General features: G+C 32.4%; 1 protein-coding gene across 1 annotated transcript in view; it reads right to left on the bottom strand.

The window, feature by feature from the left end:
- Positions 1–733: 733 nt before the first annotated feature.
- The window catches only part of LOC150078773 (CD109 antigen-like), a 240,069-nt gene continuing 223,553 nt past the window's right edge, over positions 734–17,249 (bottom strand). The window contains exons 28-33 of the mRNA XM_090382423.1: positions 12,249–12,478; positions 8,295–8,456; positions 5,841–6,037; positions 5,506–5,680; positions 4,767–4,872; positions 734–1,234 (exon numbers count right to left, since the gene is read on the bottom strand). Coding sequence (XP_090238549.1) covers positions 1,053–1,234; positions 4,767–4,872; positions 5,506–5,680; positions 5,841–6,037; positions 8,295–8,456; positions 12,249–12,478 — 1,052 coding nt within the window. The 3' untranslated portion in view covers positions 734–1,052. The remainder of the gene's footprint in view (positions 1,235–4,766; positions 4,873–5,505; positions 5,681–5,840; positions 6,038–8,294; positions 8,457–12,248; positions 12,479–17,249) is intronic.

The following is a 17,249-nucleotide window of genomic DNA, read 5'->3' as shown; positions in this document are numbered from 1 at the left end:
ATGAAAAAAAACTCAATTTGTAGGGCAAAAAAAAAAAAAAAAAAACTCAATTTGTAGGGCAAAAAAAAAAAAAAAAAAAACAATGTGTCCCTGACTGAAGACTAACTTAGTCATACTGTGAAAAAAGTCTATGAAATCTTCCTTCAGTTTCAACAGCATTCAAACTTGGGCCTTTCTGAAATGGTCTAAAGAAGAGTAGTCATCTGCTGTGCCAACCACAAATACTTAATTATGCTGCTGCTAACAGGCAGAGGTGAAATATTCCCCTTCCCCACAGACAGATAAATTACCTAAGAACATATATGGTCTGAGTTGCCTTGGTGCTAATTAAAAAACCCAACAATGGATAAATGTGCCATTTATTTGTATGTACTAATTACTGATATTAAAAATGAAGTAAAATGTGCAATTTTTTTTTTTTTTTTTTTTGACATGGATAACCACATAAACTAAATCACCAAAAGTATAAATATTTTTTTTGTTCGATATAAGTGCTCAATAATTAATAAGGTTAAATGTTTTTGATGTCATTTTTGGAATGGTATATTATTTCAAACAGTTGTCATATTATTTTTACATTTATGTACACAATATATATTATATGCATCTAATAACAAACAACAAGAATATTATTAAAAAAGTAATTAATTTTGTATATAACAACAAGTTCTTAAAAACTCCTATAAAATTCGGGTTCCAAAAACATGAAAAATAAATGTAAAAAATTCAACAACTTTCATTTACAGTATAAGTTCAGAATGCTCACCAAGAATCTACAGTATTTGGACATTACACCAACTTTCATCAGCAGGTCTTTTAGTGTGGAACAGATGACACTCTGTATAATTCCGAGCTTTACAGAGGTTGTCTAGAATGGATGTTAAAATCTATTCCTTACTCTCTAGAACATCACTGCACACAATTCAGTATGCAAAGCTACCTTGCACAGTTTGCAGTCCAATCCCATGAGGATTTTATTTGCAACTTCCACATGATGTAATAGTGACCCAGAAGATGTTACTGGTAAAATATTTCTTTACACTTTGAATAAATCATCTGATTCTCATGCAAAGATAATATATGAGAGTTATTGCATATAGCAGGCACCACTGTACTGTAAGTCTAACAGCAACACTGAAGTGAGGACAATATGGACACTGGTAGGATCCACATACTTCACAAATGTTCAGAACAAAGAGATCAAATGTTTCATAAATTATTTCCTTGAAGCGCTCTGTATTAAAGAAAATGAAATTATTTAAACTATCACAAAATACTGAGTGTCACTAATTAGAAAGCTTATCAATTAAAAAAATATAGTGAAAAGACCATTAGAAATTGGGAATAGGCATATCATAAGATAAACTGAAAAGCTTTAATTTCTTTTAATAATAAAACAAATATTTGTAGAATAAAACAATAAGAATATGAATAATTCAACCCTCCCTCTCTTTTTTTCACTTCAGTTTTATATTCCGCATTCATGATCCATACTGGATTTCATTTATTGTGGTTTTTTTTTTTTTTGTAATGTGTTTTTTTATTGCATTTCTGTTATATGATGATGGTTACCATAATAATCTTAAAGCTGACAAAGGTGCACATCACTCAAAAATCAAAAGAACCTGTGGGATTATAATTAAATTTAATGTGATTCTCTCAGCAATGCAGGTTGGCAACCAGGAGAGCCTCTGAAGTTTTGTCAATGATTCATTGGAACCTTTACCAGTACGGACAAAGAGGTAATTGTACCTTTTATAAAAAGCAAGATTCATTAACTATTTGGAAGGTGGAACTTTTTAAAGCTGTATGACTAGCAGATAAAAAAAAAGTGCATGGGTACATTTTATTATATAGATATAACTGTCACATATTTCATATCATGATATCAGTTTTACAATTATTTCATTTACTATATAATATCAGTGTAGTGTAGATACACCATAGTTTACCCGTAAATTTGAACTATGTATGTAGTGTGAAAGCCTTCACAACAAGATAGCTGGTATTGCACTACTTCAAATAAATAATGCTTCTCTAGTAGAGAAGACTACTGTTATTTATTTTCAGGGGATACCACCACCTAGATGATCATTTAAAGCTTTTTGGCTTCATCATCAGTGAGTGGGCAGGTACTCTGGTAATGCAACATGCCATCACAGTTGCGAAGCGCCTTACAGAGGTTGTCTTGCAACTGTGATGGCATGTTGCATTACCAGGGTACTTGCCCACTCACTGATGATGAAGCCAAAAAGCTTTGAAATGATCATCTGAGTGGTGGTATCCCCTGAAAATAAATAACAGTAGTCTTCTCTACTAGAGAAGCATTATTTATTTGAAGTAGTGCAATACCAGCTATCTTGTTGTGAAGGCACCCACAATATGAGATACAATTAAAACGATGGCTTTCACATTACATACATAGTTCAAATTTATGGGTAAACTATGGTGTATCTACACCGATATTATATAGTTAATTACCTAAACCCATAAGAAATTATGCCTTGTGCATTTCATCATCTAATAAAGTATTTCTTATAAACACGTGGAAATCAGCAACAGCTGCTTTTTTTTTTCTTGCTACATTCAGATTAAAGCTTTTCTGTTTAATTATTTATTTTTCAACTTATTGCACTCCCCCACTAATATTAACATAAATTCTTCCCTTTTTTTTTTTTTTCAGTTTTTAAAAGCCCAAATCTTGGTCAAAATTATGCTAAATATCACCTTTAGCATAATAAAATCTATTCCTTAATTCTTTTGTCTTTTTGCATTTTTAAGTTTATAAAAATTCACAGAGAGGTAACATTTTAATTTATTAGTCACCTCACAGGGTGTTTGACTGATATAAATGTTACCTCTCTCTTTGAACTCTTTCTTTGTAGGTCACAAAGAAAGGCCTCGAAGGCATTGAGTCTGATCCCTAGTATAAAGCATTGCTTAGACCACATCTGTACTGCTGTGTACAGATTTGGAAGCAGTGTCTTAAAATGCACATGGACATCCTTGAAAGGGTGTAAAGAAGAACACAAGATTAGTCAGGGATACAAAGAGGTTCTCTTACAGGGAGAAAGTGCAGTTTTATTATTTGCAAAAAGCCTGTACACCTGTATAAGCTGATTTGACTGAGATATTATAAGGCTTTTAGAAGTTTGAGTAAACTGAATTTTGGAATTTTTTTTTCTTTCTCTTTCTACACTAAAATGGAACATAACATAGATAAGAGGTCACAGATTTAAACTTAGTAAGAGTGACTGTAGGTTAAATGGAATGACATAAGCATTGATTCCTTTGAGTGTATCAGCCTGAAGAAAAGAGTTAATGCATCCGAGTGCATGACTGTTTGAGGCTCATCATGTACTCAAACTGAATACAACTGAATGATAGAGCCTTCTTTTGCAGTCCTATAAGCAGTTGTAATTCTGGGTGACTCAATCGGATAGCACTATATTGGATATATGTAATAAGGATAGTACAATCTAAAACTAACATCGATAAAGAAAATAAAAGATGATATTGCTATACATGTAGGTACTGATGATATTAACCTTTTCGTCAGCGAATCTGCCACAAAACATGCTTTAAAATATTTGGTGGGTTCTTATTTTGACTATTGTCCAGTGCTTGAGTATATAATTATCAAAAATCAAATCAGAATTTAAAAAAAAAAAAAAAAAAATCCATAAAAAATTTCGTAAATAAAACAAATTCTCAGGTTCAGTTTTTGTAAGCCCAAACTGGTATTTTTTGTGTTCCCATCTGTTATGAACTGGCTACAATTAGTTGGAAATGCTGATAAGAGATGCCAGCATTACTAGAAAATTTTAAATCAATTCATACCTTAATGAACATATCGTTTGAAGTTATTTTAAAAACATAGATCTATGTATATGGTATCAGATCCCACACATGAAAAATTGTCTACATATTAGTCAGGTTATGAGATATGAGATGATATTGAGAAAAGGGCACAAGTTAGATTTATGTAAGAGTGGCTAGAATTTCACTTAGGCATGACTTGAGAAGGTTTATGTCCTTGTCAATTGATTCCAGGTTGATGAAATTTTTCCCAACATGGCCTGCAAAAGTACTGCATTTGTAAAGATGGGATACATTTAACTAGAAAAGGTGAAAAAATATTTTCTGATGCCATTGAGGCAGTTAGTTTTTTTTTCTTTTGAAAACTTATATTGGGGAGGGGGTATTAATGATAGTCAAAATCAGAAGTAGATAGGTTCTCCGAAGCATTCAAGGGGTGTATATCCAACGGATAACTAATGAGTCAGTGTGGTATGACAATTATTGGGAAAACAGAAATGACAAGAGAAAGCTGTTCTTTCAAACCAAACAGCTTGTATTTTCAGAAGTATTTCTGATATAATTCATAAAACATATCAAAATCATAGATCAAACACATGTGTACCTCAAAATACTGTAATACAATGTTAATGGACAAAAATTATGTCATTATAAGAACTGGTAACATTTAGCAGTGATATGCATTATATATTATCACTTACAGCAGAAAACTAATATAAATAATTCTGTAAAAAAAAATACTGCTTATACTTCAATCTGCATTTCAAGAATCAGTGTTTCTTCAGATAAAGAAAACAGTAATTCAAGAAATATGAATTTGAGATTTGGAGGTTTTTTTTTTTTTTTAATTAATAATGGAAAAACTCTTCAGCTGTTCTGAAAAACTCTTCTATCCTTCATTAAATACACAAATGCAAAACATCACTACATAAAAGACAATTACATACCTGGCATGTAATAATCATAGACTCTTGCCTTCATAAAGCGAGTGGCATTAGCTACTGGAAACCACCTCTGCACAGTGAAGTTAACACAAGACCATTCATCACCCAGCTGGAAAATTAATTTCAGATTACTGAGTCTTTAAATGAATTCACAGGCACTTTCTTAAGACATTTACAGTACAAACTGGAAATAAAACACCTTATTATGCCCAGGTTTGGGTATACAGTGTAGCAATACATATCTCAAAAAAAAAAAAGAAAAAAGAAAAAAAATTGAAGTAAAGTTAAACAAAGTTGTTTAAACAAAGTTAAACAAAATTCCCCCAGTGATGCTTTTAAATAATGGCATCATAAGTGCTAATTTGACATTTCAAATTACAAAAGTATAGTAAATTGGCAAAACTAATTTAATAGGTATTATTTATTTATTATTCAAAATGTTTTATAAAGATTTCCACAGTAAAAGCATGTTATATTTCTTATTGCAATTTATTTTTTAACTGTTTATATCTATGGCTGCATGACGGCCCTGAATAAGCTGTGGTTTTATTAAGTATTTTAATTATTAATTAAGCATTGTGATTGGTGAATGCTTCAATAGATAAGTCAAAAAGTTAAGCTGTGCATCTAGCTTAACTCTCCATCAGTACACAATGTGCCAATGGCATTGCACACACACGTGCACACACACACACATATAGAATCACTAAATGAATATTTTTACACTTTGTTTGGTACTTACGTAGTCAAACATGAATACAGCTGTACCAGGATAGACTCTTCCCCTTCTTAAATGTGGCACACTTCCTTCACGAACATAGTTATCTAAATCAGGCTTATAATTAAAATAACCAGTTGGCAAGGCAATCTCTATTACTGCTGTCCCACTTGTATTACTTTCAGATTGAAGAAGCCACCTAGTAAGGAAAAAAACAGAAAATTTTAATGAACAAATAAAACCTTTTACTATAAGAAATAACCATTATCCATTGTAAGCACATACGACATTAAGAGAGAGACTTCTAAAATTATGTGTAACAATAACTCAAAACCATGTAAGGTGCAAAATTCTATTACCTTGCACAACTAACAAAGTTTATTTCAGATTTATTTCTTCCATGATAATGTCCTTTCACCGTCAAATCAAATGCTGGCACTGGAGGGTGGATTAAAAGAAACTCTCTGTCCACATTATACTGGACATCCATCTGAAGAACAGCTAAGCCTGCTCCTTGTGCTAGAATTTCAGCATGTCCCCACACATTAGGCTGGATCTGAAAGGATTTGATTAAAAAGTAAGATTTTTTATTCATTGTTGCCATTGCATTTTTAAAAAAGACTAAATGGCCAGTTGATTAGATATATCAGTATTGTTCAAGGAATCTGGTAAAGAAACATTGCACCAGAGCTAAGCTCAATGTTAATGGAATCCTTCCTCTTGCTCGGGTTATGTCACGTACATGGGGGGGGGGTACAAATTCAGATTGAGGAAGGATGGTTGCAGGCCGGATTGTGCATAAATTTGCCTTAAGCCAGAGGGTAGATGAAAGAACTAGATGAACTGCTAGAGGGGGATAGACAGATGAATGGAATTTTTTTTTGCTGATGCTGTATAAGCTAGCACAAGCTTATGAAAGAAAAAATTCTGTTCTTAAAAATTTTGTTCAGGATGCTGGATCATTTAGGCTGGCCAGGTCTAGTCTTTAGAACAAGGTGCAACCAGAAATTCATAATGGGGAGTTCAGCGTGTATACAGGTAACCCTTGTATAACACAATAGTTAGGTTCCTATAAAATGTCGTATTGTATGAAACTGTTTATACGGGACCAAGAAAAAGTACAAAAAGAGGAGGTATGTTCCAAAAGCTAACAAAAATACACTATTTCGTTAACAAAATGTTAACAAAAATACACCATTCTAGATTTCCTGTATCTTCTGCTCTCTAAAAAAATCAGTAATCTGGTTTTGTTTGCTTTTGCTTGATAACCCTGAATTTCATCATTGGAACTAAGGCATTTTTGAAGCTCCCTTTTGAACTTTGGGATTCTTTCATTCAAGAATCTGCATTCAAAAAATAAGATTCTAATTGCTTGGCTAACTTTATGCCTTCCCATATGTCTTTTAGTGTAAAATTTGGAAGTTTAGAATTTTTATTCTCTGAACTGATTTGGTTTATTTACGATGCCATTTCCACCAAATCTGCTTTGCCAGCCAGCCTCTTTTTCTATCAGTAATTTTTGAACATCTTCAGTAATCATATCTTATTTTATTTCTTTAGGAGCATTGGCGAGTAAGGCCGTGTTTCTCTGCATATATTGTCTATAAATTGCACGTGTCCTGAGGTCAATTTTCTGTTTTGCTGGATGAAAAACCCAGCTTCCCTTGCCCGAGCCCTACTAACTCAGCCACGTTGGAAAAAGACTCATAAAAATTCCTCCCATCATCGACGAGATTCGAACTCAGGTCTTTCCACCCAGTGTGGGGAGGAGGGTGATTCTATCAATTGTGCTACCCACGAGGGCTTCAGTAGTCATATCATCAAAACCTTCCCCGTCCTACCGATGTAGCAAGTTCTACTAGCGCACTGATTCCGTTTTCTGCTGGTTCAACCATATTTTCTGAATGAACTGGCCATACATTGATTTTTCCTGATGTAATGGGTTTTAAAGGTGGATATAATCTTGATCTAATGGCTGAATGAAACAAGTTGTATTAACCTAGTACAACTGTGATGGTAGAAACATAACTTCAATATTTGGATAACTTTGGATAGCCTGGTGTGCTATAAGTAATAAAACTTTGAAATCTAAAATTTTTCCACAAGTTCAACAAGCATAAGTTCAATAACACAGAACATAACACGGGGATTTCCCAACAAAATAAAATACAGGAATTTCTCAATAATTTTTTTAACTAGTGAGTCAACAGCAGGGATTCAATAAGAGTGGAAATGTTGAAAAATTACATCCAACATAATAGCAGGGTTTCCCCACACAAAAGCTCAAAAATATGTGAGATTTGCCGAAATTCTCTAATCGTGTTATATAAGTATTGTGCTGTGCGAGGATTGCCCTGCAATTTATTTCTGCAATTTATCAATCATGTTAGAGTGAAACTGTGTTGTAGAAGTACCGTGTTATATGGGGGTTGCCTGTACCTACTATGTTAATTTTATTTACTGTTTTGCATTAAAAAAATCTATTTTAACTTAGGAAGCCAAGTCTAGTTTTCCTTTTATTTTTTATAATATCTTAAAGTGGGCAATAAAAAGTTTAAAAGCAGGACATTTGTAATAAATTGAACTGGTAGCAGTAAAATATGGATTGCTTGGGGGAGGGGATGCAAATGGAGAGCACCTGTCTACATGGTTTTCAAAAAATTAGAATGAAGCATAAATGCAACTGCTCCTATCCTTTAATTAAGTGTAACAATATTTTAAAATAACTTTTTATTAGCTAAAAATATTTAAAACTTATTTTATTTCCATATCAGAAGTAAAAATAATATATTTAAAAAAATGAAATTACTTACTGTAACTTTCTGACTCATTGCTACATTATCTGAACTTATATACATAGTTTCCTGTTCACCAGCATTGGCACTTGATTCTACCCTTACTTTCATGTTGGTTATGTCACGTACATGAGTGCGAAAAGAGTATTCTATTAGGGCTTGCATTGCAACAATTGTATCCTGAGGGGGAAAAAAAAAAGAATGCAAATAAATATTAGCTTGCTCAATTTGCACACATACTGAAACCAAAAGAGTACAAATTTTAAGATACAATTCCTTTCACAGTAAATTCAGTTTTATCAGAATCAAAATTTTTTACTATTAAACTTGTTTTAATCTATTAGGGAAGGTAAAAATTCTAAAATATGAAACACTATTTTAGCATGAACAATACGTACTTATCACTGAAGCTTTTTTTTTCTGGTCAATGTAACTCTTAACTCTAACATCAAAATGTTATTATCATATTGGATGTTAGTTTCTTTTTCTTTTTAATTTTGTCTGCAGGACTGTACAGTCACATGCATGGGGGGAGGCTCGATAAACCCCTTGTTAAATTTTGGGTGATTATCAGAGCCCTTTGTTAAAAAATATCAGTTTGATAAAATTTAACAGACTATTTTAACTAGGGTGACCCTTAGCTGAGCAAATTGGCAGCACACCCTTGCTAAGGAAAGTGATTGACAGAAGTTAATTGGAAAATCAAAAACTCATTGACAGAGGTTAATCTGGAAAATATTATTTGAAAGTCACTAATACAAAAACTAGTAGCTACTGACAAATTTAATTAACAAAAAGAAAAATAAATTTCTCATTAAACATATTACCAGAATAAAAATCAGAATTTTTTCTGGAAATCATAAGGTTTTTTTTTCAGAAAAAAATCATTTTTTAAGATGAAGTTGTTTGGACTATGAACAAAATAATCAAAAACATTCTATTTATTACATTAATAGCATGCTGTCCTAAGTTTTTCCCTTTCCAATGTTTATGAATCATTAATGATCATTAATTTCACAAAATTTTATACCAGGCTGTGACATCTTGAAAACTGGGTATTTGGTACTTGCATATGAAAGAAAGGTTAACTTTGTTATAGTGGGGGGGGGGGAATTACAGTTTATTCCAGTACAACTTGCTCATCTCTGTACTGCTGTCCCTTATCTTGTCATATTTTGTTCTTGTTGCATCACTGTTTCAGGAAAACCCTGTTGTGATAATGCGTTATCCTGATTTACCATTAACCCAAAATATAATGTACTGATATATACTTTTTATTTATTTATTAATTTTATTCACTGAAGGATTAGATATAGTTAGTAAATGAGAGTGCAAAAAAGGCTTAGTATGTTCTACGTTATTAATCAATTTTCAAAATAATGAAAGGAATTACCTCAATATATGCACGTAGGATGTTTCTTTACTAACACTCTCCTTGAATTTAAACGAATATTAAAATAAAATGAATTCTACCCTTGGAGGAAAACCATTAGCAATCCAGCATACCAAGAATCCACGGTTGGAGAGCGCTAAACTCATCACCAAAATACATCAGAACTCCAACGAATGACAATGAGCGGGAGAATTTAGGATTTTCGGAAGTTATTTGTTTTAATTTATAGACACAATGTCTTCTCCCACTTGCTGTCGTTCGTTGGAGTTCTAATGTATTTTGGTGACAAGTTTAAAGCTCTCAGGCCATGAGTACATTGGATCACTAATGGTTTGCCTCTGAGGGTAAAATTCATTTCATTATTTTAATATTCGTTTAAATTCAAGAAGAGTGTTAATGAAGAAATGTCCTATGTGCATATAATGAGATGATAATTCTCATTATTTTGAAAATTACTGAAAGAATGAAAAATTAAACCTGAGTTATTGATAATAATATCATACTTAAGTCTAAAAAGAACAGAGAAACTGAGCTTTAGAATATCTACCAGAGCCGGAACTAGGGTGCGGCGAGCAGGGGCGTCAGCCCCAGGCACATCATTTTAAGGGTGCATTCGACCAGTTATATATTTTAAAATTGCTTCATTTTTGATTTAATTACAGTCCTGTGTTTAACGAACTTCTTTACAGCAAATTTTTTGAATTCCTTTTGGTAATTACATTTAAAAGTTTTTGTAGAATGAAGAAAATATCCATGTAATGAATGGATTACGAGAGACTTTACTTTGAATGCTTTATTTCCACCTTTGGCTTTTAGGCAATTTTAAGCAATTAGACGGCACAAATTAAGGGTTAAAAGGATTACCATTCCAAAATGTAAGTGGAATGTAAAACATATGCAGCCACCTATCCCACATACCGAGAAGTCATGTTAGTCAACTGCTTTGTATAGCCAGTCAAAAGATTAAGGCATATTCCCGACACGGATAATAGCTTCTGGTCAACTTGTGTTCTTTGTTTAAAATAAAAATTTTATTAAAAGAAATACTGCATTATCTTTGTATGCACTACTTGATTCCAGAAATTTTTGTGAGATGTTTTTTATAATTTATAATAATGTTTTTTCACATTATTATAAATTCAGGATTTATAATCACTTACAGAAAAAAAGTAAGGGAGGAATAGTGTTTTACAAATTTCGAAAATAACAGAGAAACTCCAATTATAAACTTATATATAAAGTATGGCCCCTTTTGTGACGTCACACCTCTGAGCTTTTTGGTTTGTCCTCCAGTGCTAACCATTGGAGGACAAACAATTTTTCAAATATCTCTTGATATTTCAACAGATATTTGAAAAATAATGTTTATCAGGATATAAAATCTGTAACTCCTTTACAACTTCTCCAATTCGCTCATGAGTATTGTCTAATAGAATGTTATCTAAATATAGAAATAGCACTATGAATTTTTCTTACCCAGCCTGTAACAGTAGCAGCCTGTAACAGTTTCTTGTGAAAGCGAGAAAAATTCTATCAAAATATTTAATACACCTTTATTGCATATTTTTAGTTTATGTTATAATGTTAAAAGTACTATATTTTGCAATATTTTGTTTCTATGATTTTACACTAGATACATAAACATAAACTATCTGGTTTTCTACTTTCTTTGTAGTTTATATAGAATTAAATTCTCTGTAGATATAAACGAATATTTGTAAGTTTCTTTTTCTTTGATATTTTTTTTTTGTTATGTTCATTATATTATTTAAATCATTTTATTAATATGCAAATCATAGACCACTGCAATAATAATTTTTATAAATTCATACAGATTGCAGAGGGGGAACTTCCCCCAGACGGCGAGCTTCAGGGGTGCAAACTGAAGGAATTATCTATCACAATCAGGGGTGCCAAGAAGGCATTTTGCCCCCTGGCGTCGATGACCCTAGCTACACTACTGAAAGATTGACTAACTGCATATAATGGGGGCGTACTTACCTCAGGCGAAGGATTGCCTAGTTCCGGCTCTCACATCCACAATTTATTGATATAATGGTTGGACACGTATCATATCATGAAGCATTTTAAAAAAATGCCTCATGATACAATATAAAAATCCAATCTAATTCAATCCAAAAGTTTTCTGCTGCTGTTGCTACAAATTTGTTTATGGAGTGTAAAGACATGAATTTTCGTGTTGATGAAAGATAAGTGAAAAAAGGATTGGTAAGAAATTTTATTTAATTCTATTTTTAACTGTAAAATGATGTGTTCTAAAATTGATTTTGCTTGTTGTAAGGTGAAAAATCCCATTGAAAATCCTGGTAGGAAGAGGCAACAGTCTGCACTTTAAAAAGCATTAGTCTTTTCAAAACAAGACTGAATATTCAAAATTCCCTAGCATATAAAATGTCAAAAGCCTTTTCAATAAGTTTCTCGTCTTTGAAAGCATCTGAACTCAACCTTTTCAAACAGATAGCAAGTGGCAATTCATTTGGCCCTGAAGGATATCTGACTGAAAAGATACAAAAAAAAAAAAAAAAAAAATCATTACATATAAACCAGTAGTTGCTTACCTGAGAAGTTAAAAATGCAGAATTATGCATCCTCATTGAATTAAGCCATCTAACAATCTGATCCTGAATTAAGCCTCCATACCTAAGATATATTAAAAGAGAATAAGCTGTGGCTTCCACTGCAACAGAATCATATTTTTGAGGTACCCTTGGCTGAAGAAATGGTCTTTGGTTCTGATATACTATTTCTGGAGGACTGATTTTTTCTGGACTCCAGTAAATCATCCCCTCTGAAACATTAATTATAAAGTTATATGAATAGACCATTTACAAATAACTTCAGACCAATTTCTTTCATTTTATTAAAGGATACATTATGTTATAATTACAAATTCTTTTTATCATTTTAAAATAATTAATTGGTATTTACTTTCAGAAATGTTTATAAATAATGAAAATGTTAATACAAGTAGAAAATCAGAAAAGTAATGTTATAAACTGTGTTCAGATGTCTTTTAACAATTGCATTGTTCAAAATATACCTTAAATTTGAAAGCGCAATTTTAAGGATATCTAAATGAGTTTTACTATAGTTAAATGCCATTCATCTGATTAAAGTGAGTTTCATAACTATGAAAAAAGTACACATTTTGACATATACATCTGCTTTCAAAGATTCAATATATATATATATATTATGTGAGGTAAAAGTTAGGTAAAAGTAATAAAAATAAATAAATATGGCTATGTAGCTATCATTAGAGGCAGCAAATGCACATCCTCCACATGATGCCTAATTATATCTGATAATTAAAATAAATATAATATTTAAATAAAATCATCAGCCAGTAGTACGGCAATAATGCAGAGCGAAATGAAACGCAAAATAATATAAATAAACAAACAGGGAAGGGAAAGTAGAGATAATAGGACAAAAAGGTAGTCGATAATCCCCTATATAATTTAGTCAATTAAGTCATTAAACCCAATTAATAAAAAACGATATAAATTTAAATAATGCCAATTATAAATAATTTAGCGGTACCGCCCTTGAAGGTACCAGATCCAAAAGACGTGAAATATCACCAAAAAAGGGTTAAAGAAACTACCAAAAAACTAAAATATCAAAATAATAGACTGACCATCATGCCCCATATCGACAGAGGACCACGAGGCCAATAATGGTCATGGAATCGCTGCATTTCAATCGTCATACAAATCATCGCAAAGGCAGAAATATCGAAGAACCAAACCACCCCTCCATTCTCCGATAGATCAACCAATGCAGAGGATTTGCATGGCGGTGGTCCTTATGCAGCGAAAAATAATCTATAGAACAGACAGCACTCTTGATCAGAGCCACACCACTGACATAATGCAAGCTTAACCAGCTTATATAATAGAAAGGAAAAGAATAGATGGCGGCACAGGTGCTGCTTATTTAGCATATCAACCCACTACTACCACTAATTTATATTATGTGAGGTAAAAGTTAGGTAAAAGTAATAAAAATAAATAAATATGGCTATGTAGCTATCATTAGAGGCAGCAAATGCACATCCTCCACATGATGCCTAATTATATCTGATAATTAAAATAAATATAATATTTAAATAAAATCATCAGCCAGTAGTACGGCAATAATGCAGAGCGAAATGAAACGCAAAATAATATAAATAAACAAACAGGGAAGGGAAAGTAGAGATAATAGGACAAAAAGGTAGTCGATAATCCCCTATATAATTTAGTCAATTAAGTCATTAAACCCAATTAATAAAAAACGATATAAATTTAAATAATGCCAATTATAAATAATTTAGCGGTACCGCCCTTGAAGGTACCAGATCCAAAAGACGTGAAATATCACCAAAAAAGGGTTAAAGAAACTACCAAAAAACTAAAATATCAAAATAATAGACTGACCATCATGCCCCATATCGACAGAGGACCACGAGGCCAATAATGGTCATGGAATCGCTGCATTTCAATCGTCATACAAATCATCGCAAAGGCAGAAATATCGAAGAACCAAACCACCCCTCCATTCTCCGATAGATCAACCAATGCAGAGGATTTGCATGGCGGTGGTCCTTATGCAGCGAAAAATAATCTATAGAACAGACAGCACTCTTGATCAGAGCCACACCACTGACATAATGCAAGCTTAACCAGCTTATATAATAGAAAGGAAAAGAATAGATGGCGGCACAGGTGCTGCTTATTTAGCATATCAACCCACTACTACCACTAATTTATATTATGTGAGGTAAAAGTTAGGTAAAAGTAATAAAAATAAATAAATATGGCTATGTAGCTATCATTAGAGGCAGCAAATGCACATCCTCCACATGATGCCTAATTATATCTGATAATTAAAATAAATATAATATTTAAATAAAATCATCAGCCAGTAGTACGGCAATAATGCAGAGCGAAATGAAACGCAAAATAATATAAATAAACAAACAGGGAAGGGAAAGTAGAGATAATAGGACAAAAAGGTAGTCGATAATCCCCTATATAATTTAGTCAATTAAGTCATTAAACCCAATTAATAAAAAACGATATAAATTTAAATAATGCCAATTATAAATAATTTAGCGGTACCGCCCTTGAAGGTACCAGATCCAAAAGACGTGAAATATCACCAAAAAAGGGTTAAAGAAACTACCAAAAAACTAAAATATCAAAATAATAGACTGACCATCATGCCCCATATCGACAGAGGACCACGAGGCCAATAATGGTCATGGAATCGCTGCATTTCAATCGTCATACAAATCATCGCAAAGGCAGAAATATCGAAGAACCAAACCACCCCTCCATTCTCCGATAGATCAACCAATGCAGAGGATTTGCATGGCGGTGGTCCTTATGCAGCGAAAAATAATCTATAGAACAGACAGCACTCTTGATCAGAGCCACACCACTGACATAATGCAAGCTTAACCAGCTTATATAATAGAAAGGAAAATTCCTTTCTATTATATAAGCTTTTGGTGATATTTCACGTCTTTTGGATCTGGTACCTTCAAGGGCGGTACCGCTAAATTATTTATAATTGGCATTATTTAAATTTATATCGTTTTTTATTAATTGGGTTTAATGACTTAATTGACTAAATTATATAGGGGATTATCGACTACCTTTTTGTCCTATTATCTCTACTTTCCCTTCCCTGTTTGTTTATTTATATTATTTTGCGTTTCATTTCGCTCTGCATTATTGCCGTACTACTGGCTGATGATTTTATTTAAATATTATATTTATTTTAATTATCAGATATAATTAGGCATCATGTGGAGGATGTGCATTTGCTGCCTCTAATGATAGCTACATAGCCATATTTATTTATTTTTATTACTTTTACCTAACTTTTACCTCACATAATATAAATTAGTGGTAGTAGTGGGTTGATATGCTAAATAAGCAGCACCTGTGCCGCCATCTATTCTTTTCCTTTCTATTATATAAGCTGGTTAAGCTTGCATTATGTCAGTGGTGTGGCTCTGATCAAGAGTGCTGTCTGTTCTATAGATTATTTTTCGCTGCATAAGGACCACCGCCATGCAAATCCTCTGCATTGGTTGATCTATCGGAGAATGGAGGGGTGGTTTGGTTCTTCGATATTTCTGCCTTTGCGATGATTTGTATGACGATTGAAATGCAGCGATTCCATGACCATTATTGGCCTCGTGGTCCTCTGTCGATATGGGGCATGATGGTCAGTCTATTATTTTGATATTTTAGTTTTTTGGTAGTTTCTTTAACCCTTTTTTGGTGATATTTCACGTCTTTTGGATCTGGTACCTTCAAGGGCGGTACCGCTAAATTATTTATAATTGGCATTATTTAAATTTATATCGTTTTTTATTAATTGGGTTTAATGACTTAATTGACTAAATTATATAGGGGATTATCGACTACCTTTTTGTCCTATTATCTCTACTTTCCCTTCCCTGTTTGTTTATTTATATTATTTTGCGTTTCATTTCGCTCTGCATTATTGCCGTACTACTGGCTGATGATTTTATTTAAATATTATATTTATTTTAATTATCAGATATATATATATATATATATATATATATATATATATATATATACACAGTTGTGCCCCATATCTGTTGATTCGGTATCCTCTGATTCAGTTACCCGTGGTTAACCACGGAAAAAAAAACGAAAAAATTTAACAGGTGCTATTCGCATGTCCAATGTGATGCTTCCCTTTATTTTTTACAATGTCGATTTTAAATTGAATAGCTTCTCTTTATTTTTTACAATGTCGCATATGGTTTGGTCACCAACGTTATAATGGTTCTTTAGAGATTTAACGGATGTACTGTTTTCAAACTTTTGAATAATTTCAAGTTTTTGTTTAATTTGAAAGCACAACTCTTGCATTTACCCATCATTTTTGCGATTTCTAAACAAAAAAAAAAAAAATCCAACATTACTGACATAAATAATGAAACAAAATTTGTCCTTTTGCAGTGCGACGGAACACAACAATCAATGCGACACACTAAATCAAACTAAACATTTGTTCTCTCTTTTTTTTTTTTTTTCTTTCTTTTTTTGGTTTGAGCAGTAGGTGTGAAGGCAGTGAGGGTTGCAAGATAATATGTATACTAATCTCCCAATGACGACTTATAATGCCGGTTCTTGTCGCTTATTTACGACTTGCAAAATATCTGTTTATACCTATTCTAGTTATTACTTGAATTTTGATTTCTGGTTGATTTTTTTTTTTTTTTAAATTGGGAGTCTTGAAGTGTCCTGGTTAATCCAATCTCGATAAATCGAGTCTTCTGTACTTTATTATTACCATATTTAATGTTGCTAATGTCTTACTGTGTGTTTAATTATTATCATTTAAATTTTATTATATGTATGTATGTGCAAGAAAAAATCACGTTATATATGGGATCAGCAGGTGTTTGCTTATATCTGCAGTTTCAGCCATCCACGGTAGGTCTTGGAATGTGTCCCCCATGGATACGTGGGTCTTACTGTATATAGTTTTTTTTTAGCTCAACATCAGGAGATTATTGATTTAGG

Source organism: Mastigoproctus giganteus, chromosome 10 (assembly GCF_048544385.1).
Source record: "Mastigoproctus giganteus isolate SK-2022 chromosome 10, ASM4854438v1, whole genome shotgun sequence".
In the NCBI taxonomy this organism is placed as follows: Eukaryota; Metazoa; Arthropoda; class Arachnida; order Uropygi; family Thelyphonidae; genus Mastigoproctus; species Mastigoproctus giganteus.
Note: the sequence above shows the minus strand (reverse complement) of the source record. Positions and strands in the feature narration are given on the sequence as shown.